General features: G+C 35.9%; 1 protein-coding gene across 1 annotated transcript in view; it reads right to left on the bottom strand.

The window, feature by feature from the left end:
* Window positions 1–25,566, bottom strand: part of pitpnm3 (PITPNM family member 3) — a 121,581-nt gene that overhangs the window by 31,189 nt on the left and 64,826 nt on the right. Inside the window, exons 6-8 of the mRNA XM_073817883.1 lie at window positions 9,293–9,482; window positions 6,846–6,968; window positions 4,337–4,509 (exon numbers count right to left, since the gene is read on the bottom strand). Of these exons, the coding sequence (XP_073673984.1) occupies window positions 4,337–4,509; window positions 6,846–6,968; window positions 9,293–9,482 (486 nt within the window). The remainder of the gene's footprint in view (window positions 1–4,336; window positions 4,510–6,845; window positions 6,969–9,292; window positions 9,483–25,566) is intronic.

The raw sequence follows: 25,566 nt of genomic DNA, 5'->3' as shown, positions 1-25,566 counted from the left end.
ATTATCATTTTATTACTAGTACTAGTACTATCATTTTATTTTTCCCAAATTTATTTTTTATTTTTTTTTCATTTTAATTTTTCTAGACTGTTTTAATGGTTAAATTTTAAGCATGTCTAATTAATAAAAATCATGGAACTTTTATCATGGAAACTGTTTAAAGTTATTATTATTATTATTTATTAAAAGTATAACAAAAATTTGATTTTTAAGGTCCTATTAAAAAATAAAAAATTTTACTCAAATTTTTACCAAATTCTGTTTTCCATTAATTTTCAGAAATTCCATTTTAATTGCTTAATTAAATTTTAATAATCAAAAGCATCTCCAATAATTATTTTTTTATAAATACAAAGTATATATACATTTCTAAACTATATATATATATTCTGGTAAATAATTTTAATTTACACAATTGTGACCCTGGACCACAAAACCAGTCTTAAGTCGCATGGGTATATTTGTAGCAACAGCCAAAAATACATTGTATGAGTCAAAATTTCTTTTATGCCAAAAATCATTAGGAAATTAAGTAAAGATCATGTTCCATGAAGATTTTTTGTAAAATTCCTACTGTAAACCTATCAAAATGTAATTTTTGATTAGTAATATGCATTGTTAAGAACTTAATTTGGACAACTTTAAAGGTGATTTTCTCAGTATTTTGATTTTTTTGCACCCTCAGATTCCAGATTTTCAAATAGATGTATCTCAGCCAAATATTGTCCTATCCTAACAAACCATACATCAATAGAAAGCTTATTTATTGAGCTTTGATATATACATCTCAGTTTTGTCAAATCTAACCTTATGACTGGTTTTGTGGTCCAGGGTCACAATTGCTTCTGGCTAAAATATAAGTCCTCTTGTCATATTTTTTTTTTTTTCCAGAAACAAACTCATCCTGGATGGCCTGAGGGTGTGTATATTTCAGCAACTTTTCATTTTTGGCGAGCTGTTCCTTTAAGCCTTCCAGAATACCTAGACAAAACAAAGCCGAATATACACTTTTCCTCACGGATATAAAAAAAACGTACATACCCTGATATAAAATCGTATCCAACCCCGACGGATTACAGCAAGAATCTTTCTGTTACTCTGTCAACAACTCTTTCTTTCCTGCCTTTCAAATCTCCACCCCGTTTTCTCACATTGTTTGTCTTTATTACCATCACGCTAGGAGCGATGACAGAAAAGCTCTTAAAGACTCTGACTGGCTATCTCACCTCAGACTGAGTGTGAAAAGGATGGGGTGTACAGGACCCCAGGGACAGATGATTGGGAGTGAAATGTAGTAGAGCTGAGGGGTATGGATGAGCTAAGTGATAAGTCTCCCTCAGGTCCAGCGCTATCAGTCCTGGGTGAGAAACAGTGCTTTTGTCCAGTACTCCTCTCAACGGCCCTTCAGTGACTGCACAAAGGCAAAAGATATCAAAAACCTATGGCAAGATAACTTGCATTGTAAGGGCTGGTAATGAGGTGGTCAATAGATCAATCATAAACATCAGTCGCTACGGCAACCAGCATCATGGTACCCTTAAGCAAGCATTTTTTTTGGAAAAAAAACCTGCTTGTATGTAGAGCCCTATGATTGCCGCCATGTGGAAAACGTGGACAGAATTGCAGAATCCAGTCATAAAAAAATTCTATTTACTGTTTAACACAGAATGTCATAGAATTTGCCCAATTTGGGATGAATAAATCAAAAGTAGGTCAGTCCATTTAAATCAAAACCCGATATAGACTAGTGTCTGTAAATATTAAGCTAAAAAATACAATTTAAATACAAAGCTATGTGTCTCGGTTTGAATAAATCACACAAACATGCGGTTTAATACACACACGTACTGAGGCGTGCGTAATGCTTGTGATGTTTTCAGTCTTTGCTGCCTCAATATATGAGTTCTTGAACACATAAACATAATGTCTAGAACTGCTCTGAGAGTTACTTCATGAGCATTTCACCGCTTTGGGGTTCTATCTGCATTCTGAGCACTCTTCTGAGCTTCTAAGTTTTTGCATTCCATAGACGATAGAACCCTTAAAAAAGACCAAAAATGTACACGGTTGTCACCGAATAAGAATATAACTCAACTTTGAGAGAAATTTCAGATAGAACCTTATAATTCTTAGGCAGCGATTTTACTGTTTTCATATCATACATAAACAGAAATGTAAAAGTCTTCACAGCAACTAACTTAAACTTGAACAAACTGTGACAGAAATATATTACTTCATATAGTACTAGTACTACTACTAATACTAAAATTATTAAAACATTATTTTTAAGCAATATTTATCTGAAATATTATTTACCAGAAAAATGTAAACACACAAAAGGATTTAAAAATAAATAAATAAATAAATAAATAATTATTTATAAAATCATTTATAAACGTTTTGATTATTAAAAATTAATTCAAACTATTAAAATTGAATCCAGAAAATTAATAGAAAACAGAATTTGGTAAATCAAATTGGAGAAAAAAAATAAGGTGCGTTTCATAGGGCATAAGAAATTTAATTTTTACTAATTATTTTACTGCTAAATTGTGTAAGTTAATTTTTTTAATTAATTAGACATGCTTTTTGAATAATATATATTTTTAAAATTTAACCATTAAAACAATACAGAAAAAAAAAATGGAAAAAAAAAATAGATTTCTTATGAATGCAGCAAAAAAGAGTTTGATTTTTAATTTGTATTTCTTATAAGAATTTATTTGTTTTTGTTTGTTTTATTGCATTTTCTGTTTTGCATATCAACATGTATTTCATATATGCCTAAAATGTTTTATGTAATAGCAAATTTATTGCATTCTAAACATACCGCAAAAGGGGGCTTGTGATGCTTGTTAAATTACCAATATATAAAATATATAAAATGACAAAATATTAGTCTGAATTACTAAATTACGCTTTTTTTCTTCAGGCTAAGTTGTACTTGTGACTAAAAGTGATAGCATGCATTGTATCTAGGAAATACTAAGTTAAAATAAGTGTTGAAACATTACTACACTAAAATAAATATTACAGTATACAATAATACCATATATTACACTGAATATTATAATATTATATATTAAATTAAATATTTAAAAATCTTAAAATTTACATTCTTGCCCTCCCTTTTTTTAATATTTAGAATGAAAATAAATAAAAATAAATAATGACCAACCAATTGAGTGAATGATTGAATGAATGAATGAATGAATGAATGAATGAATGAATGAATGAACTTCTTGATTTGATTTTTTTTCCAAACACGTTTCAGTACTTTTAAATATACAGATTATAATATTAGCTATATTTTCCTGATTGGCTTATGGAATTCAAGACTTGAATATAACATAAAAACTTTTGAAAAGAATTGCACTCGTTGCATTTAATATTATATTAAATAAATAAATATATAGTGTGATTTGATTTTTTTAAAAACATGTTTTAGTACTTTCAAATATTCAGATTATAATATTATATTTTCCTAATTAGTTTACGCAATTCAAGACTTTAGAAAATGGGAAAGTGCATTTTCAAAATAACATATTTATTCTCATTTGTGTTCAAATTTTATTTAAAACTGTTTATGTATTCCCCAGTTTCCCCAATTCCTCCCTCAACATGACACAGCTTAGCCCTAATCCAAAACTGCATTAGAATACTACTTTATTTGATATGTAATTTTATGCACAATGGCTTAAATTGTGCTTCAAAACAGGAACACTATTGTTGTACACAGGAATATTCAAGAACTCTTTTAATAAAAGAGCCATCCTTGAGACTTACGACAACAACGGTGCAAAGAAATCTCTCTTGCCACATCGATACCTTAAGTAGGATCATTTAGAAGATAAACAGTTGGATATTTGGTCCTTTGCTGCTATGGCATCGGGCAACTTCTGCCTCAATCTCTCATACAGTACAAGCACACCGACTGCAGCTGTGACTATTAATAGCACTGCAGGCAGACGCAACATGCCATCAAGCAGCCAATATTGATAAACAGTATTGAGGAAAAAGATGACACGTTTATGGATGACTCATCCAGGGGGACACATCTGGGTAATCTCGTTCTCATTTCTTATTAACTAGAGGCATAAGAATCACTAGGAATGCTTATCACCAAAAAATAACAAAAAATTCAAATCTGTATAAAATCTACTCAAGCCTACTCAAAAACATAAAAGCAATGTTGAAAACACCACAGTTTTTACACTCTTCAGGGATTGTTTAGGCATGGAGAAAATATTGTAATAGAAACACTTACTCACAGCATCAAAAACAGCATTTCAGAGAGGTTAAATCTTTGGTCTGTGCTCTTTCAAGCATGCAGTACCTGCTGAGGAACGGGTGGTGCTGGCTGCCAGAGGAGTCTCCATCATACGAGTCGCTCTGTTTGCGGCTGAGTGGAGTTTTCCTGTTTCGGGTCTCACTGGGGCCAGATAAGTCAATGTTGCTCCTGCTAAGACGTTTGCTGGAGCTCAGACTCGGACTGACCTCTGGGTTATCCTGACAATGTGAGAGAGCCAGTTGAACAGTCATTATTTAAATAAATGTGCAAATAATCTAAATGAGCACTGAGATACAGTGTCAAAGTTCTGTGCTCCCTGTGTGATTGGAAAACCCACAGGGATTTGCTCAGAAGTTGTTCTTTCATAACTCAGAAGACTAAAATGAGCTCTGGGTGATGTTTCTTAATCAACTTTGTCTCAGAGGGTTCAGAGATAAAAAATAAACACAAAGGAGACAATTATCGACATTCAGAGTTACAATGTAGAACTATGAAATTAATGTGGATAGGATAGCTCAGAGTATTTCGCCATGAATTATAATGAGACATTTTTATATTGAGATATTAAGTATTCAGACTTTGATATCTTGGTGTATCTGAGCAGAGTTTGCAACATTGTTGAGATTTCATCTACAGCTTTAGACGTGAAGACGTGATACTACTACGAGAAAAATCAGACAAGCAAAAAGTCTCATTTTGCCCTTCAAATAAAATCTTATTGCAGCCTAGGTGAAAAAAAAAACAGATATTAAAGACATCTCAGCTACAGGGATGGAAATATGTTTAATACTATATCTTAGCCAAGATTACAGATGTTTTTATCAGTATCAGTCAGTATTGTCCAATTCATTGTGCATGCACCTTTATTTATTTTGGTAACATTTTACAAAAAGGTCAGATTATTTATGTCAGATTATATATGGGTTTTTGAAAAATATTGTTTTTGAACTTTGTAACGTACCTAACCTTCGATGTAAACTGTCTGCAAAGTTGTTAATCAAATAAGTGCATCATACATAAAGATACTGTCTCTGAAAAGAAAGAGTCGACTTAGCATTGCCTTAATGATTATTTTCGAATCTTCTGCCTGTTACTGATCTACTCAACTGGGTAACACATTAGCATAATCCCCGTCTGCCCAGGATCAACGAACAGTCTGACCTGCCCACAAAAAGCATTGTCTGGCATTATTGGGGTCGCTTTAACCTGTGGACATCAGAAACAACCTGCAGACTAACTTGTTCAAGTACTCCTCTTTGTGCCAATAACAACAGGCTTTGCCAGCTGACTAATCAGAGCAGAGTAGGGTTATGGAAGGGAGGGGTTTACAGACATTACGCTCAAAGCTGTTTCAAAATCATTGACAAATGTCTCTGTGAACATTACAATGTTTTCTGACCTTGGATGCATTTAAATACATTGTAGGGGACTCCAACACAATATAAGGACACTTAAAAAAAGCCATATGACCTGCTTTTTAACATTAACTAATACTAAACGATACAATTTGTACAATATTTATTATCTTTGTTAATGTCAGTTAATAAAAATTCAACCGTTCATTGTTAATTCAAACTCAGATCTATTAAATAATATAAAGCAGGCACAACATTTTTATTTTAGTTTCATTTGATTTAAATTAACATAAACTAAGACTGATTACTTTTTTGACCTTTTTAAAAACTTTTTCAAGGAAATCCAGAGTATTAAGACTTGCGTAGCTCAATATAACCTAATGTCTCTTACTTAAATATGTAGTAGAAAACCCATGAAAGATGTATGTTATTTTAAAAATCCACATCGTTTTATACATATTTTGGACTATTGACGTGAAATGGTTACACTCTGTGAGCTACTGTCGCTACTTGTTGCTATTTTTACCACAACACAACTCAAAATAAACAACTCAGAAAATAAAATACTGATACAGTGCCACATTGTGTGGCTTTTGGTTGTAATTTTCAGTCGAAAGGCAACAAGAGAAGTGATGTAAGTGTTTACTGCTTTCCTAGTGATAAGAAAAGAATGTGAAGATTCCTGTGGAAGAATAAAACTTTCTAAAGACCAGCGTCTTTGTTCTCTCCACTTCCGCCCTGATTCCTTTGAGGCTTTTAGTAGACCACAGCTACTGAAAGAGCTTGCAAATAGCACAGACGAGAAATGCAAGATTCCATCTGGCAAGATGTAAACCTGTTGACGTTTGTCATGATGCCACAGACACTGAAGGAGTTTCTGAGTGTGGATTTCACTCGGAGGCATTCTGACCTCTTGTGGGGAAAAAGTCAATGGTATGGCATATAGTTTAAGCCATAAGCTCTTTCAGTAGCTGTGGTCATCGTATCAGTATTTTATTTTCAGAGTTGTGGTAAAAATAGCAACAGGTGCAACCATTTAACTTCATCAAAATAATGGCACCCTCCCATAGTCCAAAATATGTCCAAAATATGTATAATACAATGTGGATTTAAACAACCTAACAAGAAAAGCAAAGAATGAGAGGTGCAGATGTGTTTTCAAACTATGCGAGTGAGTGAATCAGTGTTTATTTACATACCTTTAAGCTCTCTGTACTGTTATGTCGGCTGCTGTGGATGGGGCTGCTGTGTCGTGGGCTGTTGCTGAAACAGAGAGCGTCGAAACACAGCACACCTCCCACGCAGTCACCCAATAAACACACCTGTAGAAAACACACAGACACATACACACAAAAAATTCAGCCAGGATCAGTGCCGCATTCTTGCATGCAATCAACACTGTCAGGCAAATCTCAGGATTACATAATGACAGCTCAATCTGCAGGGCAACCAGACAGTCAATAACACTTTTAATTAATTGTACAGAAACAACACAGCTGCAACTCTACTGCTTTCCTGTTTACTGTTGATGAGCACCTCTACGGTGAGCTCAAATAATGTATGGATGCTCCACAAACAAACAAATCCACAGGTTTATTTATCTGTGTCAACAACAGATAAGTCTGGCATGCTGTAAATAAACTACACAGCTATATTTTGTCAAAATCGGAAGGCTATTTACACACTATTTGAATGGTTCGGCTCCCTAGAGAATCAACACTTGACACACAGTTCATAAACTGCGGTCACCACTTCAGGAAATCATTGTGCCTTCTAAATTGACAGGACTGTGTTATTGGATTAATCATGTGAGATTATGGAGTAAGACGAGTGGAAAGACTCCCTCCTTTCCTCTGTTTTGAATGACTCATCACTGATGAGTCACTTTCCCTGCCAGAGACCCACACACCCTTCCCACTGCTGCTCCACACAGTTTGCCTTCCCAATACTGATCTGGGACCGCCCTGATATGCCTGTGTGGCTGAATCACATTTGTTATGGAAAAACAGCCAAAAATGGTTTTAGGACTGAGAGTAATCTTCAAGAAAGGTAAAGCCAAGGTAAAGAGTAGTAACATTTACCATTGCTCTGCAAATCAGAAAAAAAGTATTTTTTCCATTCATTTTTATAGGGGTTTTAAAACAGTCTTTGTTAAAGTATTAGAAGCTATAAACCAAACCAACCACCTATGAGGTAAATTGCAATTAAGTATGTGAAAATTTGACAAAAAAGATCAAATTATAGCTGCAATCAGCATTACCAGGGTTCAAGCGCTTTAAGGCATTTAAGCACATAAGAAAAAAGACATTACGTATTATTTTGGATGTCTGTAATTACCTAAATCAATGATTTAAAAAAGCATTTTTGACAAATACAGGTAATTTGCCATAGAAATAATGTTTTTTATCATTTATGACTGTTATAGCAGCAGCTGATGTCTGATGCTTGTTTAAAATCACCTGTCGCATGTGCTCAACAGGTTTCGTGAAGTTTTGAGTTTTCATTTAGGCTTTATAGGCTTTTAGGCATATTTGGACAGGCCCCTTTTCTAAACAACCCCATTATACAGTAGCTTCTTTGGATAATTATTTAACTAGAGCGTCCAGAGAATTGTACTGCAGTATTTTTTTCCAGATTGAGGAAAAACCTAGGACTAGTATGCAAAAGTATTTTTTTTTTTACACCTTTCTACTTCTGATTGACAGCAGTGGTTCTTGAGTTGTACGAATATCGTGCGCGTGTGAAAAATGGCACACCATACAAACATTTACGCTCTTGAAAATGCGATATCACCACACCAATGGTGGCCATATTTTTTCAGATACGCAAATGTACTCACAAATGCTTGTTCCATTTTGAACCAATGGTGTGCATAGTTATGGACGTTTTTATGCTTTTTCTCTTATGGGTTATAGCGCCACCAAGTGGCCAAGTTTTTTTCACATGACCTCAGATTCAGCTCTTACATAGGCATTGTAAATGTGGCGAAGATATCTAATTTCATTCAAAAGTTATAGCCCTTTTAGTAAAAGTTGCCCTGCCGCTTTCGAACGTTTTGGCATCTATTTGCAACAAAGTTTAAAGTTTTTTGATTTTATTAATAATTAAATATATATTAAATATATAGAATATTAATAATTTATTAATCATTAATATTCACTTTGCAGAGAATCTTCCTGTACTGGTTTGGTTCTGATCAGTCGAATGACCTAGGACTAGTTTGCAAAAGTAGGTATTTTTTTAAAAAAATCCAAAATACCTGAAAAATCTAAGGCATGTGTTTTGTTCGGCGTGAGCTGAGGATTCCAACAACATGAGACGCTTGAGCCTGCAGTGAATGGTTTAGGTATTATGAACGATTTTGAACGCTATAGCGCCCCGTCAGGACGATTGGGACAAGCCTTGGTGACGTTGTAGAGAGTTTGAGTACTACCATCCCTCCAAGTTTCAAGTCTCTACGACTGACGGTTTGGTCTGCCTGATCAGTTTTTAAATGAAGATCCTTTGCCATTCTAACAATTACAATATGGTTTCAGTGCTACGCACTCGAACCCCTAATTACAAGGACAAAAAAATACAATCCCATGTACAGCTTTATAACATTATGGTTGAACCACTGAAGATCATTGGGTGCTACTGAACACACCTGCCCCGTGAACCCCTGTCCTTCTGGAGACTGCAGAAAGCTGTGGTACACCTGGTTAGCCCGGGCGATCACGGTCGCGACGGCATCTTGGTAGTGTGGAGCAGCTATGGCGAGCAGCGGTAAAGCAGCCAGAGGGAGATGGTCTACACTGCTGGACACGCAACTCTCGTCGTAGCTGTAAGGGTTCAGACTGTGGAAGTGAAGAGCATATTAGTATCCAAACTGGTGACCCGTTGACAAAGCAACAGACACAAAACATTTTTGTTCCATTACCTTTTTGAACATTAAAAGATTAGGTTCACCACACACTACATCAGCAAGTTTTTAAACACTGGATGTTTGGCAGGTTCGCCAGTACTTACTTAAGTTGAGGCCACTCATTCATGTCAAAGTGATTGATCGCTCTATTTAAGGAAAATCAATTTAAGCTGGCAGCTGTTTTTATGAAAATGGTAGCTGGTTTCTAAATGTAAACTGGTCATTAGCCAATCCAAGCTGGTCCAAGTTGGATATTAGCTGGATGACCAGCTAGATTTTCCAAAACCAACCTTACTACTCTAGTTAGTGTGACCAACTGCTAGTTAACTAGCTAATGACCAGTTCAAACCAGCTAATGACCATTTTTGACCAACTACAATAGCTAGACAAACTCATACTATCTACTGACCAGCTCAGACCAACAGATGACAAGTTTTGTCTAGCTAATGACCAGCTTGAACCAGCAAAAGACCATCTTAGACCAGCTAGAACAGCTGGACCAGCTCATAATGACCACCATTTTAGACCAGACCAACTAATTACCATTTTTCCAAAACACAGCTAACAGCAAAAACGTTTGATATTTCAGCAGGGATGATTTAAATGCATGACTCAGGTCAGAGTGATGACGATGATGCAACGTAAGAAGAAGAATTGCGGAGAAGCCCGAGGTGCTTTATCATGCTGCACCGCATGAGTCTGCATGAGTCCACAGCATAAACTATAGAGAAAGTTGAAATATCGCCTTACCCCAGCCCCCAACATTGTCACCTAGAACAGCTGTGCTAACCTCCAAGCCATCGATCAAACACAGCGATTAGTGACCCAAAGGCTCTGACAGAGAGACAGCAGTGCTCGGGGCGAGAGTACTGATGATGGAGGGGGTACAGCCTTTTAACAGCCTAGGCCAGGACTGGGGCAAGGACTTTACCTTCTTGAGGAGAACACACCACCCCCCAGTGGTCTAGTTGTGCATTTATAGTTGATGCGAAGGAGGCAGTGCCTCTTCAAAACATTGGATGAGAGAAAAAAAATTGTTGAATAAAAAAAAAACAATGCCAATATAACAAAATATAACGTTAGAAAGTGTATAAATCACTTGCTTGTCTACAAAACACAGTCCAATAGCAACAACAGCAGGTAAAGTTGCCACAGGAGTCTGCATCTCTCGCCTCCCCTGAGCTCATTGAAAGCATGTGGTGAGTTTGGTGGGGGGTAACTGAGAATGAATGGGGGAAAGCCACGCGAGAAGAGGCAATGCCTTCATAATGATATGATTAGATATGACTGGTTGTGATCAGCTGTGATTGGTTCATGTGATAAATCCCGCCTCTTTTATATGGCATGTTCTGCGTTCGTGAATCAGCCTGAATGAACAATATAATGGCGTTAATGGGAAGTAAACAACTCGCTCACTTAGATATAACCACTGTGTTTCGTCAAAATAATTCTTAAATTACATGATCTGTAGGAGTTTTTAGTGAGTAATCAGCTTGGTGAAATTTAAAATTTATCTCCGCTTCTGTGACTAATAAAGAGCTGACATTTTTAATTGAATATTTAAGAGGTTTTTGAACGTTTTTTAAAGAATTCTCTTCTGCTCACCAAGCGTGCATCTATTTGATCCAAAATACTGCAAAAGCAGTAATAATGTAAAATATTTTTACTTTTTAATATAACTGCTTTTGAATACATTTTAAAATTTTCCTGTGATCAAAGCTAAGTTTTCAGCATCATCACTCTTCTTCAAGTCTTCAGTGTCACATGATCCTACAGAAATCATCCATGCTGATCAGCTGTTCAAGAAACATTTTTATTAATATTATTATCTATATTTAAAATAATTGAGTACAAGTACAGGATTCTTTGATGAAGAATGTCCAAAGATCAGCATTTATCTGAAATAAAAAGCTTTTGTAACATTACATACACAATACCTTTCAAAAAGCTTGGAATTTTGTATTTATTTATTTGTTTTTGGGAAAGAAATGATAAAAATTAATAATTTTATTTAGCAAAGATGCTATAATGTTACAAAAGATTTCTATTTCAGATAAATGCTGTTCTTCTGAACTTTCTATTCATCAAAGAGAAACCTGAAGAAATTCTGCTCAGCTATTTTCAATATAGTAATAATAATTAAATGTTTTTGAGCAGCAAATCAAAATATTAAAATGATTTCTGAAGGATCGTGTGACTGGAGTAATGTCTAAAAATTCAGCTTTGAAATCACAAGAATAAAATACATTTTAAAATATATTCAAATAGAAAGGAGTTATATAAAATAGCAAAAATATTTATAAATATTACCGTCTTTGCTGCACTTTGGATCAAATAAATGTAGGCTTGGTGAGCAGAAGATACTAAAAATGATTAAATATCTTACTGTTCAAAAACTTTTGACAGGTAATGTATAAAATAGTTAAAAGTTCACCATTAAAAAGAACAACTGAATATAAATTCACAAATAAAATCTAGCTTAATTCTACTTCTTTAAATTCAAATTCTACCTGAATTCAAAACCAATGATTTGGAATTTACCAGGCATTCTCAGTTCAAATTTGAACACTGCCAAACCCTGGCAACAAAATGGCAGTGATGTGCAGAACGAAGATATGAAACTTCCCAGGTGTGTAGTCGTGATAGGCTGCTGCTTGGCGAAGTGTGGCACAGGCTACTCATGATAAATGACTGTTGAAGGTGAAGCCTCCAAGTGGAAATGAACAAGTCCCAAATGGATCTGTCTGCTGGAGACCTGAAAAAGTAGTCAAGCTCCTTTTATCATCCTTTGAGTGGGGGAACTATGTAGCTCTAGGAGGGCTGTGAAGGAAGTCAGAGAGAAGTCACTTCTCTGATTATAATGACAACTCATAAGCTCATTGTAATCAGTCTTCGGTGACATTGCCTGTGTTTCACAAAAGCAGGTCCCATTTACATCTTACTTAGGGGGAGACAATGCATGCCTTTTCCTAATCTGCAGCTATTTTTTCTTGCAGAATCTCTTCTAAAACACGCATAAATTTCCTCCAAACACCGCTCCGGTTGCTGATCTTTACCCTGGCTCCTCACAAGGCTAGGCTAATGTGCTATGACCCAGTGTGAACAATACTTCCTGTCATGTTTACATGAACTCTCCTGGCTGGAGAAGGACATAGCCATTACAGTAACAAGCCTGCAGACCAGGGGCCAGGCCTATTAGACATGCTCCACAGCGGGAGAGGGTTCAAAGAGCACCTCCAAACCGCTCAGTATGCCCCCTCACCGCATTCATTATTTATTTACACAGCCTGTAATTAATGTTTGGCCCATTCTAGCAGCTGGCATTGTTGCTGGGGTGCTGTTTTACCTCACTAATAAGAATATGGCAGGTTGGGTAATGAAGTCTAACAACCTGTCTTTTTTTTTCCGAGACGTTTTAGTTCTCATTCTTAGCTCTCAAATATAGCCTTGTTGACTGTTAATCTCAAATGGCTGTGGTAAGAAAAATAACAACGATAGGCATTTTTTTTTTCTGTTTTGTGTGTGGTTGCTATGCAATTTTCTGATCAGTTTTAACATGTCAACACTGTTGCTAGGCTGTTCCAGGTGAATACTAGCATTGATTTAGTGTTCTGTGCAATCGCTAGGTGGTTGCATCAGTTGGAATTGGCCATTTAGTCTAGGTAAGTCTGCTCTGTTCTTTGCTAGGTGAAAATTTGAAGTTAGATTGCTTTGAAAAGTAATAGCACACCTCTTCTCAACAAGCAGCATGATTTGAGGTGTTATTCATGTCCGTAGCAGAAACGGCATCTCAAGAACCGTTGTCTGTCAAAAAATGGCTTTATCTTTGAACTGCCTACACTCTTTACCTGAGGGAAGTAAAAAAGAAATCTCACCAGAAAAAAAAAAAAAAAACTAGTGAGGAAGCTGCAAAGAAATTCGGAAAGAAGAAAGAGAATGAACAGTGAACTTTCCTTTTTGCCATAAAATTTTGATCAGGCATTCATCAAGTTTTCCTCCCTTAAGCTGTGAATACTAAGCTCTTGTACAAGAAAATGTTAGCTTAGTACTATAGCAACTGTAAATTTAAACAAGCAAAGGCCTGTAATAACTGAAAAAGTGAAAGCATGTGGTGGTACAATGGTACACTGATGCTATTAAATAATAAATATTATACTCTTAAAAATAAAGGTGCTTCATGATGCCATTAAGAACCTTTTTTGTCTGAACGGTTCCGTAAAGAACCTTTAACATCTGAACGTTTTTGTTTCACATAAGGTTCTTTGTTTGCAAATCTGAAGAGTTCTTCAGATTATAAAAAGGTATGAAAAGAGATGGTGCCTTAAAGAACATTTGACTGAATGTTTCTTTGTGGAACCTAAAATGGTTCTTCTATGGCATCGCTGTGAAGAACCTTTTAAAGCACCTTTTTTAAAGAGTGTAGGATAGATTGAAATTTGTTAAGGTACTAAATGATCATGATGATACAAAACATGGTGTTATCATTTTACATGCCCACAAACACTGTAATATAGCACTTTTTATTAGTGAGACCTTCAAAATAGCAGTTATTTTTAGGAAATTAATACTTAATACTGCAAGGACATCTAGTAATTCTTCAAAAGTGACAGTAAGACTATTTATAATGTTACAAAAGATTTAGTCTTTTGAACTGTCTATTCATCGATCAACATTCCAGAAACATTTTAAGCAGTTTTAACACTGATGATAATAATAATGTTCCTTTAGCAGCAAATAAGATATTAGAATGATTTCTGGAAATTTCTGGAAATTCAGTTCTTGACACTACCATATAACATCACAGTCTGTACATAAACTTAAAAGAAGTTGACTTCCAGAACAGAAATGTACAGATTTACTCACCTCCTTGTCATCCAGGATGTTTTGTCTTTCTTTATTCAATAGTAAAGAAATTATGTTTTTTGAGGATTTTTTCTTCATTTGGTGGACTTCTATGGTGCCCGCAAGTTTGAGCTTCCAAAATGCAGTTTAAATGCACTTTTAAAGGGCTTTAAATGATCCCAGCTGAGGAAGAATATACCTTTTAACCTCAAACACTCATCTTGTCTAGCTCTGTGTAAACTCGGTGTGTATTCTGGTTCAAGACAGTTAGGGTATGTCGAAAAACTCCCATCTCATTTTCTCCTCCAACGTCAAATTTGTCCTACATCACCGTTTTACCTTTTTTTGTAAAGGGCGTTTGACCCCCCTTACACGTTCACTTTGTAAATACTTGTAATTTCACTAGATAAGACCCTTTTTCCTTGGCTGGGATCGTTTAGAGCCCTTTGAAGCTGCATTTAAACCGCATATTGGAAGTTCAAACTCAATTGAAGTTTACTATATAAAGAAAAATGCTAAAATGTTTGCCTCGCAAAACAATTTCTTTATGACTGAAGAAAGAAACACATGAAGATCTTGGATGACAAGGGGGTGAGTAAATTATCTGTAATTTTTTATTCTGGAAGTGAACTTCTCCTTTAACTCTCTGTTATGAATATCACGTGCAAACAAAAAAAAAACTCACAAATTTATCCATCCATCTAATGTCATATTATTCCTAGAATACTAATCCTACCGCCCTCATTAATGATAGTATGACTCACATTAGCATAAGTGACCCCTGTTCAAAGACAAAACCTTCCAAGTCTACTCAGAACAAATGAAGACCCCTGCACTCCCTGCTAGCCTGCACCACAGGCGACGACTGCTGGGTCTTAAAATAACCCAGCTCCGGCTGAGGAGGGAAAGAGGAAGGAGTTTTGATCAATAACACACCTTAGACTGCCAAAAAACCTCTTGCAGAAACATAAGCAGGAGCTGAAATCTACCCAGACATTCACAAACACGTATGAAAGTCATCTGTTTGAAGATCTAATTTGCAGGAGCGTCTCATTATAAATCTCATTTCTGTTTCTAAAGCATTAGCTCTCATTAATGAGATCTCTCTTCCGACCATTAGGGCCAATAGGGCTTGGATAAAAGATATTTATCTGAAAGCAGCGTCTTTCTATCACTCAATCAACATGAGATTGGTAAATGGTAAATATTTCCTCTTCCTTTACATGATGTCAGGGAGTTAACAAGTCACATTGGCCACAAACAAATTCATTAGTTTACAACAACAGCTCTAAATTTGTTTTAAAGGTGATGTGTGTCATTTTAAGTCTGTAACTATAAATAAGCACAATTTAATGTAACAATTTAATTGAATTTAATTTTACAACAGTAAATATAGTTACTTGCATTCTAGACACAATTTTGGCAGTTGCTTTGTCTGTTTTTGTTCTGCCAATGAAAATAGCTATAAACTAAGGCAACACAGCGCTCCAAGCAACACAGAATAATGTAGTTTTTTCCAAATTAGTTAAATGATTCAATAACTTACTTGTTTTTGAATGAATTGTAGTGCATGGAGCCCATCAGACATGAAATAACTAGTTATATTCCTTAAATGACTTCTCCCCCATGATTAACACCTATGTGCTATGAGCCAGACCTCTGGTCACTATCCAGCTCATCCCCCCACCATCAAGATAAGACTCCTACAGGAATGCAGGGAAAGATAAACTTTCCTTATTCAGACATGCAGTCCCACATACAGTTATATAGAAATGTACACGTATCAATGTGTTACCTTTTCTTATATTGTTGTTTCTGTTATGTATGTCGGCCTCAAACATTAATCCGCAATAGGTGAATTATTGTGCATGCTAAGACTCTCACATTTAGAATCACTCAGTCAAACGAGAAGATACATAGATCATGTTTGGTGTCTATGAGCAGCATTTATTATTCCCTAAATGTTAATGTTTGTGGCATCTTAATAACTCCTTGCTTTATAGGTATTATTGAACTTTTGAAAGTTTTGTGGCCAAACAACCAATCAGCTTCCACATGCGAAACCCCATTGTGAGAGACAAAGACTTTCAATCTTCCCTCCAAAACTCAGATCAACCGGATTGGACAAGGTCCAACTGTGGGCGTGAACGACCTACAGGTTTATAAACCTTCCCTCATCCCTCTCTCTCGCTCTTGCCTTCGGGACACAAAGACACGTCACCCGCACCTCCCCCCAGATCCATGGGGGGGGGGGGGGGTCTCACCTAGCGGAGGAGATGATGAGGCCTGCAATACTCTCAAGGAACTGGAAAGGACTTTCTGAACTGAACACATACGGAACCAATGCACAACAACAACAAGCTTGCAAGTATCCGTCCTTTCTACAAACGTAGATAGCTGCGTTTAAGGCGTTTTATAAAAGAAACGATTTCAGGATGTTCAGAACCGTTTCATTCCTGTCCCTTTGCAAACTCACTTTCTGTCTCTCTCTCTCTCTTACTCTCTCTCTCTCTCTCTCTCTCTCTCTCTTACTCTCTCTCTCTCACGCGTTCTCTGTCTATTTGTGTTTTATGTACGTTTGTCTATGTGCGATCGTTTGTAAGTAGAATAGTTTAATAAACAACCATATATTCACATATAATGATTCTCTGTGCTGAATGCTTACATTACAAAGTCACTTAAACTGTTTCGATCTCATATTGCTACCTTAAGCTAGCCTAGAAATCTAGACGCACCCTAGCGGCAGCAAAAATTATTTTGCAGCCAGGTGGGTCTAGACACTCTCAATAGACCTTCTAGCTGCAAAAACCCAAATTGGGTCAGGCCAATCACAACGCGTATAGAGTAGGCGGGGCGGGCTTAACATATGACGACAGAGTTGCGACGGCTGCCACTTGAAAAACAAAGAATGGCGGCTGCAGCTGTCGAACAGCGGTCTTTCGAATCGGCTTTGGCCGCGACTCTGGAGGACTTGGAGTTAAGTTTTTCTTTAAGAAACGAGCAAAGAACGGCACTTAAGTCATTTTTAAAAAAGGAAGATGTGTTTGGAGTTTTGCCGACTGGATACGGAAAAAGCTTAGACTACGTCACCTTCTTCGTTGCTCTGATTGGTTGAAGCGCTATCCTATTGCGTGCATAGGGATTTTGAGAGACAACCGTTTATCCCGCCCCTCGGAGTAAGCCGCGTCTATGGAGAGTTTCCAGACTAAACATCTTGATGTAAGTCTGGCTCGCCAGGCTAACCTTAAGCCCTATTCTGTTCAATTGTTTTAACTCCGTTCTGGTTAGTAAAAATGCGTTGCCGTGACGACGGGCCAACGTCAGAGTAATGGGTATCACTGAACAATTTGCTGGACAAAGAAACCAGTCGATATCGTTATTACTGTTACTGATCAGAAACTGGAAATTGCGTATATTTAATGACGATTATTATACACGATTTCCTGTGAGTTAAACTACTTTCCCTGACTGAAATGTATGTTTTAAATAACTCATTTCATCCTATTCATTGGTCATAAGACCTGGTGGAGTTTGCAGTGTATATGTGATGAGAGAAACAGTCTCATGCATATACACACATATATTGATCATCTTAAATTCTTTGAGCGAACCAAAATTCTCTACAGAATCCAAATCTTTAAAAGAATCTTGTTATTAACCAATATTATGGAACAAATCAGTTGAGTGAATGATTTAATGACTCATTAATTCCTGAATTAATCAGTATCTTTGAACAAATCAGCTGAGTAAATCATTCAATGACTGGTTCCTGAAAAAAATCTGTGTTTCAATGACTTGTTTTTGAATAAATCAGTGTTTTTGAACAAATTTGTTAAGGGAATGATTCAGTGACTCACTCTTGTCTGAATGAATCAGTATCATTGAAGTTGATTAAATCATTCAATGACTCACTGGCTCCTGAATAAATCTGTTTTTGAAAAACTTGTTGAGGGAATGATTTAATGACTCGTTCCTGAACAAATCGGGAAAGATTCAGTCACTCATGTTTACCTGAACAAATCAATATCTTTAAACAAATCAGCTGAGTAAATTATTCAATGACTCACTGGTTCCTGAACAAATCAGTGTTTTTGAACAAACTGGTTAGGAGAATGATACAGTGACTCACTTTCACCTGACTGAATCAATATGTTTGAACAAATCAGTTAAATAAATCATTTAATGACTCACTGGTTCCTAAATATATCAGTGTTTAAAAAAAAAAAAAAGATTGAGGGAATGATTTAATGACTTGTTCCCGAACAAATCAGTATTTTTAAACAAATTGGTTAAGGGAATGATTCAATGACAAACGTTTGCCTGAATGAATCCCTACCATTAATCGACTCACTTGTTCCTGAATAAATCTTTTTTTTTTTAACCTGGTTGAGGGAATAAAATAATGACTCGTTACTGATCAAATCAGGGGTTTTGAACATATTTGTTAATGGACTGATTCAATGACTCACTTTTGCCTGAATGAATCAGTATCATTGAACAAATCAGTTGAGTAAATAATTTAATGACTCACTGGTTCCTAAATGAATCTGTGTTTTTCAACAAACTGGTTAAGGGAATGATTCAATTACCTGAATGATTCAATGACTCGCCGACAGTCATTTGTCACAGCCACCCACAGATGCAAGTATGTTACAGCCAAACAAATCTCTACCCATAATGCACAGACTGAAAGTTTGTGGAAACAAAACAAAACTAGAGGACGAAAACTAATATATTATGCATTATATTCTTCAATATACTATATTGAAGGAGAAAACAAGAAACTAAGAAAGTATAAATAGGTCGATAGACTAGTTGGCCCTATAACAAAATGTTTAAATGGTGAAAGATCAGGCTTAAGACTAACAAGTAGTTACAGGTTGTCTAGACAGAGAGAACATGAGGAATACTAAGCAAACTTACACCATCAACGCTCACAGGTGGTACTGTCCTCGAGAGACAAATCACTGTGCACCTTCTTCCTATCTAAGCTGTGACAGAGCCCCAAATTGTTTTACTCCAGGAATCACGGAAGCTTTTTTGCCAGGGTTGCTAATTGGAAATGCTGTGTGGAAGAGGCAAACACAAAGCTCCATAACATTCCGCCCCTCCTTTTCTTTTGTGTGCTTCCTCTCCACAAACACTAATGCATGTCTGAGTGGCTCGTGTGTGCGATTCACTGTTTCATACATGCACTGCAAAGCCACATCTGTAAGCACACCTCATTAGGAGAGGAAACTCATTATCAGCCATGACGGCTTGACAGGACAGCCACAGGTCTCAAAGACAATTCCCAAAGCTCTAAATCTGAGGAAATGAGAACATGCATGGAAGCCACACTGACAGAAGATGTGTGTACTATGAAACACAGCAGTGAGCTGTTTACATCTGAAATTTCTGTCAAGGGGAAGAGCAGTGAGTCTTAACTGGGTAATTCTCACAAAAACATGTCCAGGTCATATTTCACCTCAACACCTCTTTGTAACATCTTTAGTTGATTGTAACTTCTTAATTTTTGGTGGGAAATATGATGGAAATTGGGATTTTTAATGCTTTAGCTCTTTTCTTACAGCCACTTTCTATTTTGTTAAGATCAACAATCTTGTTGTGCACATCAGAACTATATTCTTTGGTTTTCCAGCATTTTTGTGTATTTTAACCCTCTCCAACAATGACTGTAGGGTTTTGTGATCCATCTTTTCATGCTGAGGACAACTGAGTGACATATGCAACTATTACAAAAGGTTAAAATGCTCACTGATGCTCCAGAAAAAAAAAAACATACATTAAGAGCCAGGGGGTTGAAAACTTTGTGAATTTGAAGATCAGGGTAAATTGTACTTATTTTGTCTTCTAGAAAACTATAGCCTGTAGCCACTGAAGGGCAGAACTAAATGAAAAAAATAAGATATTTAGGCAAATTAAGAAAAATGTACACATCTCCATTCTGTTCAAAAGTTTTCACCCCCAGCTCTTAATGCACCGTTTTTCCTTCTGGAGCAGCAGTGAGCGTTTGAACCTTCTGTAATAGTGGAATATGAGTCCCTTAGTTGTCCTCAGTGTGAAAAGATGGATCTCAAAATCATACAGTCATTGTTGAAAAGGGTTCAAATACAGCAGGCGGTTTAACTGTTCAGGACAAACAACTCATGAACACCTATCACTAAACAAAAAAACACAGCTGTGGACTATTCAGGTAAGAGCACAGTATTAAGAATTAAGGGGATGTAAACTTTTGAACAGGGTCATTTTTGTAAATTCAGCTATTATTCGGCTAAATATCTCATTCATGTCAGTACTAAATAAACAAGCATGCATTTCGTATGATTCCTCTTATTTTGGTAAAATAATTAACATTTTGCATATTCTGAAAGGGGGGTGTAAACTTTTGACCTCAACTGCATTTATAATCCTGTGTAACAGGAAGTAAAGGCTGGACAATTTCATGTTCCTACTTCCTAGTAAACATCAATAGGAATATTTGACTAATAAGGGGTGCCAATAATTGTGGCCACCACGCATTGGAGAAAAAAAACCATTTATTTCATAATTTTCATAAAGTTTCCCCCTACTTTCAATTGTTTTACTTTAATGAAAGGTTAGAATTTTGTGAATTTTTTGAATGAAAGATCAAAAAGATAAATAACGTACAGCTGCCTTTGCTCATATTTACCAAGGATGTTGATACTAGTGGAGGGCACTGTATAAATAAAACATTTCATTCTTAATCTGCAAAGCAATGTCAAAACAATATAAATAAATTAATTGACTTCAATCAAACATCCTTTTTAATTAGTTGTTTTGATTTAGGAGAGAAATGCGATTTGGACATGTTTTGGACAGGTTTTGTTAGATTCACCCCATTGTTCAGTCCTCACTGCTTCTGTCCAACAAGCTGCCAGATCTCAGGAGATAAAATCAGTCACACATCTCTTCCTGGAGAACCAGAGCCTACCGATATTGTTTTGGCTGATCCTGGTCTAACAACCGGTGTAAACTGACCGCCTATGCCTTCATTAATCCTGCGGGAAGCAAAAAGGAAGTCATGTTGATGAAAAGAAACCCCTATTGTGTGATTCTAAGGGCTTGTGTGACTGTGTTTATGTGTTTTCTGTATCCAGGGAGCACGATTATGACCTGCAACAATTACTCAGTCTCTCCCAGTAGGCTGTTGCTCTTTATTATATTACTTTCATTATATCCCCTTTCTCAGAACTAGACAAATGCAGACAGATAGACATAAAACTACATAAAACTACTTGTTGTTTCTGCATCTATTTCTTTGTCCTTTGCTCAGGTCAGTTTAATACTCACTGCAGCTCGAGCCAGTGGACCATAAAACCATAGTGAAAGCAAATGCAGTTTCTATGTCGCTCATGAAGAGGGTTTATCATGTCAATCTCCTTGGTGCCCCAATGACTGACATTTTATTAGCCTGTGTGTGCAATAGAATTGGGCTGAGATTGTGATCATATCAAAGACTTCATGGAGCCATCTTCATTGCTTCACCCAGGTGATGACAAAAGCCAAAAAGGACACAAAAGCCCTAAAGCTATAGAAGAAATCCCTCAGAAGAGCCCCGGGCCACTGAGCGCTTGAAGCGATGGATCCGCTTTCACGGCTTAAAGGGACTCTGTTCATTATAAAGGCTGATTCTCACAGACAGCATTAGCGTTACATGCTTACTTGGGGCTGTCTTCTTACCACTTATTCGTTTCATCCCTTATAAACGAATAGCAGCATAGAGGCCTGACAGAATTCATTATGTCTCATCAAGAAAACAAATCACGCTTAGGCTTTGAATCTTATCTGTACTCTTTTTTTACCTGTATGAGATAAAGAGATTCTGTGAAAAAGGCAATGGAATTAATAGACTGCCCATGAATTCTTCTTAATCTTGTAAAAAAAATCTCTACTGGAAGGCCAATGGGGGTTGATTCAGGGGCACAAATTTGTAAAATACCCATTTTTTGTTGCTGTAAATCATTCTAAATGGTTGTTCTCCTTAGATTCTCACAACTTTTATACAGGAGTTTAGAGCTGCAACAACTAAAATTGATAACAAAAATATTACATTCCCCTCTGGACTTTTCTATGTGAAAATGATTGGGGGCCAATGAGCTCTAATCTGAGGACAAACAGTTGAGATATTAAGTTTAGAAAACACCTTGCAGAATCTGCAAAATTTTAATTATTTTACCAAAATAAGACGGATCATGCAAAATATTTTTTTATTTAGTACTGACCTAAATAAGATATTTCACATAAAAGATGTTTACATACAGTCCACAAGAGACAATAATAGCTGAATTTATAAAAATTACCCTGTTCAAAAGTTTACATACTCTTTATTTCTAATACTGGGCTGTTACCTGAATGATCCACAGTTTTTTTGTGTAGTGATAGTTACATGAGTACCTTGTTTGTCCTGAACAGTTAAACTGCTCGATGTTCTTCAGAAAAATACTTCAGGTCCCACAAATTCTTTTTTGTGCAGCATTTTTGTGTATTTGAACCATTTCCAATGATGACTGTATAATTCTGAGATCCATTTTTTCACACTAAGGACAACTGAGGGACTCATATGCATCTATTACAGAAGGTTCAAATGCTCACTGATACTTCAGAAGGTAAAACAATGCATTAAGAGCCGGGGGTGAAAACTTTTGAACACAATAAAGATGTTTACATTCTTCTAATTTTGCCTTTTAGTACTAATTAGTACTGCGAATTAGTTTCCCAGAAGAAAAATAAGTTAAATTTACCCTGATCTTCAAATTCAAAAGTTTTCACTCCTGGCTCTTAACCCTTATGTGTTGTTAGGGACGTTTTCGTCCACTGAGGGGTGCTGTTGAGTCTTAATTTGGCCACAACTTTTTCTCTGTTAAAGCAAATGGAATGATTTTTGGTGACTAATCTTATTTTGATACATATTTTGGGAAAATGCTTTGAAATTTTTCAAAAACTCAACAGTACACTGTGGGCAAATTTACTACCCTTTCGTTATGTTTCGTGGCTGAAAACAGCCACTACTTTAAACTGCTGTAAAAATGTATCAGATAAATATTTTTTCAATTTTTTTGGCATAAATCTATTAATCAACCTCAGTCCTGCTCAAAAATACTAAATGTTTAAAAAAAATTCAGGATTTTAAGTCTTTAATTGCCAAATTCCTAAATGATGTCACTGATTTGGGGGGGAAAAAAACACAAAATTACTAATTTTAAATATAAAAGGTAATTGTGGCCTGGATTTTTTTTTACCTTTTTAACAGTCTTGGACATGTGAAAGATTAGTAAGAAGATTGGCTTTCATGCATTGTTAGTTTTGGCGCAGCATCAGATTTTCTTTTTTTCTCCCTCATTTATTGTTTTGTGGCTGTTTTTGCCCCATTGACTTCCATTATAACCACTTTTTTTGATTGCAAAGCCATGACACCATATAATGCTGAATTCTTGATTGTTTGTGGTTTTCCCTGTTGGGAAGGGGTCAAATTTGTAAATTGTACTGTTGATTATCAGTTGGCCCCATTAACCCTTTAGATAGGCCTTTGCAAAAAAAGCTTAGTTTTACATAGAGTTCTATGGAGTATAACGACATATTATAGTGTGCGTGTATGTATGTGTGTGTGAGCGTGTGTGAGTGTGTGAAAGTGAGTGAAAGTAAGTGAAAGTGTGTGAAAGTGTGAGAGAGACCTTTGTGCACCTTGATACCCCTGAGAAAATCTAAATAAGCACCTCAGCTCTCAGAACGACATGGAGTAAACAAAAATAAAGAAAGTATATTTATGTATTTGTTTACCATATGGTTCTGAGAGCTGAGGTGCTTTTTTTGATTTTCTGAGATGTATCAAGGTGCACAGAGGTCTCTCTCACACTCACAGACACTCACACACACTCTCATACACTCGCACACACTTTCACACACTCACACACGCTCACACACACATACATACACGCACACTATAATATGTCGTTATACTCCATAGAACTCTATGTAAAACTAAGCTTTTTTTTGCAAAGGCCTATCTAAAGGGTTAATGGGGCCAACTGATAATCAACAGTACAATTTACAAATTTGACCCCTTCCCAACAGGGAAAACCACAAACAATCAAGAATTCAGCATTATATGGTGTCATGGCTTTGCAATCAAAAAATGTGGTTATAATGGAAGTCAATGGGGCAAAAACAGCCACAAACAATAAATGAGGGAGAAAAAATGAAAATCTGATGCTGCGCCAAAACTAACAATGCATGAAAGCCAATGTTCTCACTAATCTTTCACATGTCCAAGACTGTTAAAAAGGTAAAAAAAATCCAGGCCACAATTACCTTTTATATTGAAAATTAGTAATTTTGTGTTTTTTTTTCCCCAAAATCAGTGACATCATTTAGGAATTTGGCAATTAAAGAGTTAAAATCCTGAATTTTTTTTAAACATTTAGTATTTTTGAGCAGGACTGAGATTGATTAATAGATTTATGCAAAAAAATTTGAAAAAAATATTTATCTGATACATTTTTACAGCAGTTTAAAGTAGTGGCTGTTTTCAGCCACGAAACATAACGAAAGGTTGTAAATTGAAACAATGCACAATGCATTGTGTTTCCTTCTGGAACATCAGTGAGTGTTTGAACCTTCTGTAATAGTTGCATATGAGTCCCTCAGTTGTCATCAGTGTGAAAAGATAGGTCTCAAAATCATACAGTCATTGTTGGAAGGGGTTCAAATACACAAAAATACTGAAAAACCAAAGAATTTGTGGGATAGTCCTAAAGTACAGCAGGCAGTTAAACTGTTCAGGACAAACAAGGGACTCTAGAACAACTATCACTTAAAAAAAAAAAAAAACATCATTCAGGCAACAATGCAGTATTAAGTATCAAGCGTGTGTAAACTTTTGAATGGGGTCATTTTTTTATAAATTCGGCTATTTTTTCTCTTGTGGACTATATGTAAATGTCTTATATGCATCTTATTGAGGTCAGTACTAAATAAAACAAAACATGAATTGTGTATAATCACTCTTATTTTGGTAAAATAATTCACACTGTGCAGATTCTGCAAGGTGTATGTCAACTTTTGACCACAACTGTAAATCTGTAAAATCTTGTTCAAACCCTGCTGAAAAAAAAAAACAGCTAAAACCAGCCTAGGCTGGTCTTAGCTGGTTT

This window comes from Garra rufa, chromosome 14, assembly GCF_049309525.1.
Source record: "Garra rufa chromosome 14, GarRuf1.0, whole genome shotgun sequence".
NCBI classification, from domain to species: domain Eukaryota; kingdom Metazoa; phylum Chordata; class Actinopteri; order Cypriniformes; family Cyprinidae; genus Garra; species Garra rufa.
The sequence above is the reverse complement of the archived record's forward strand: the minus strand, read 5'-3'. Positions and strand labels throughout refer to the sequence as shown.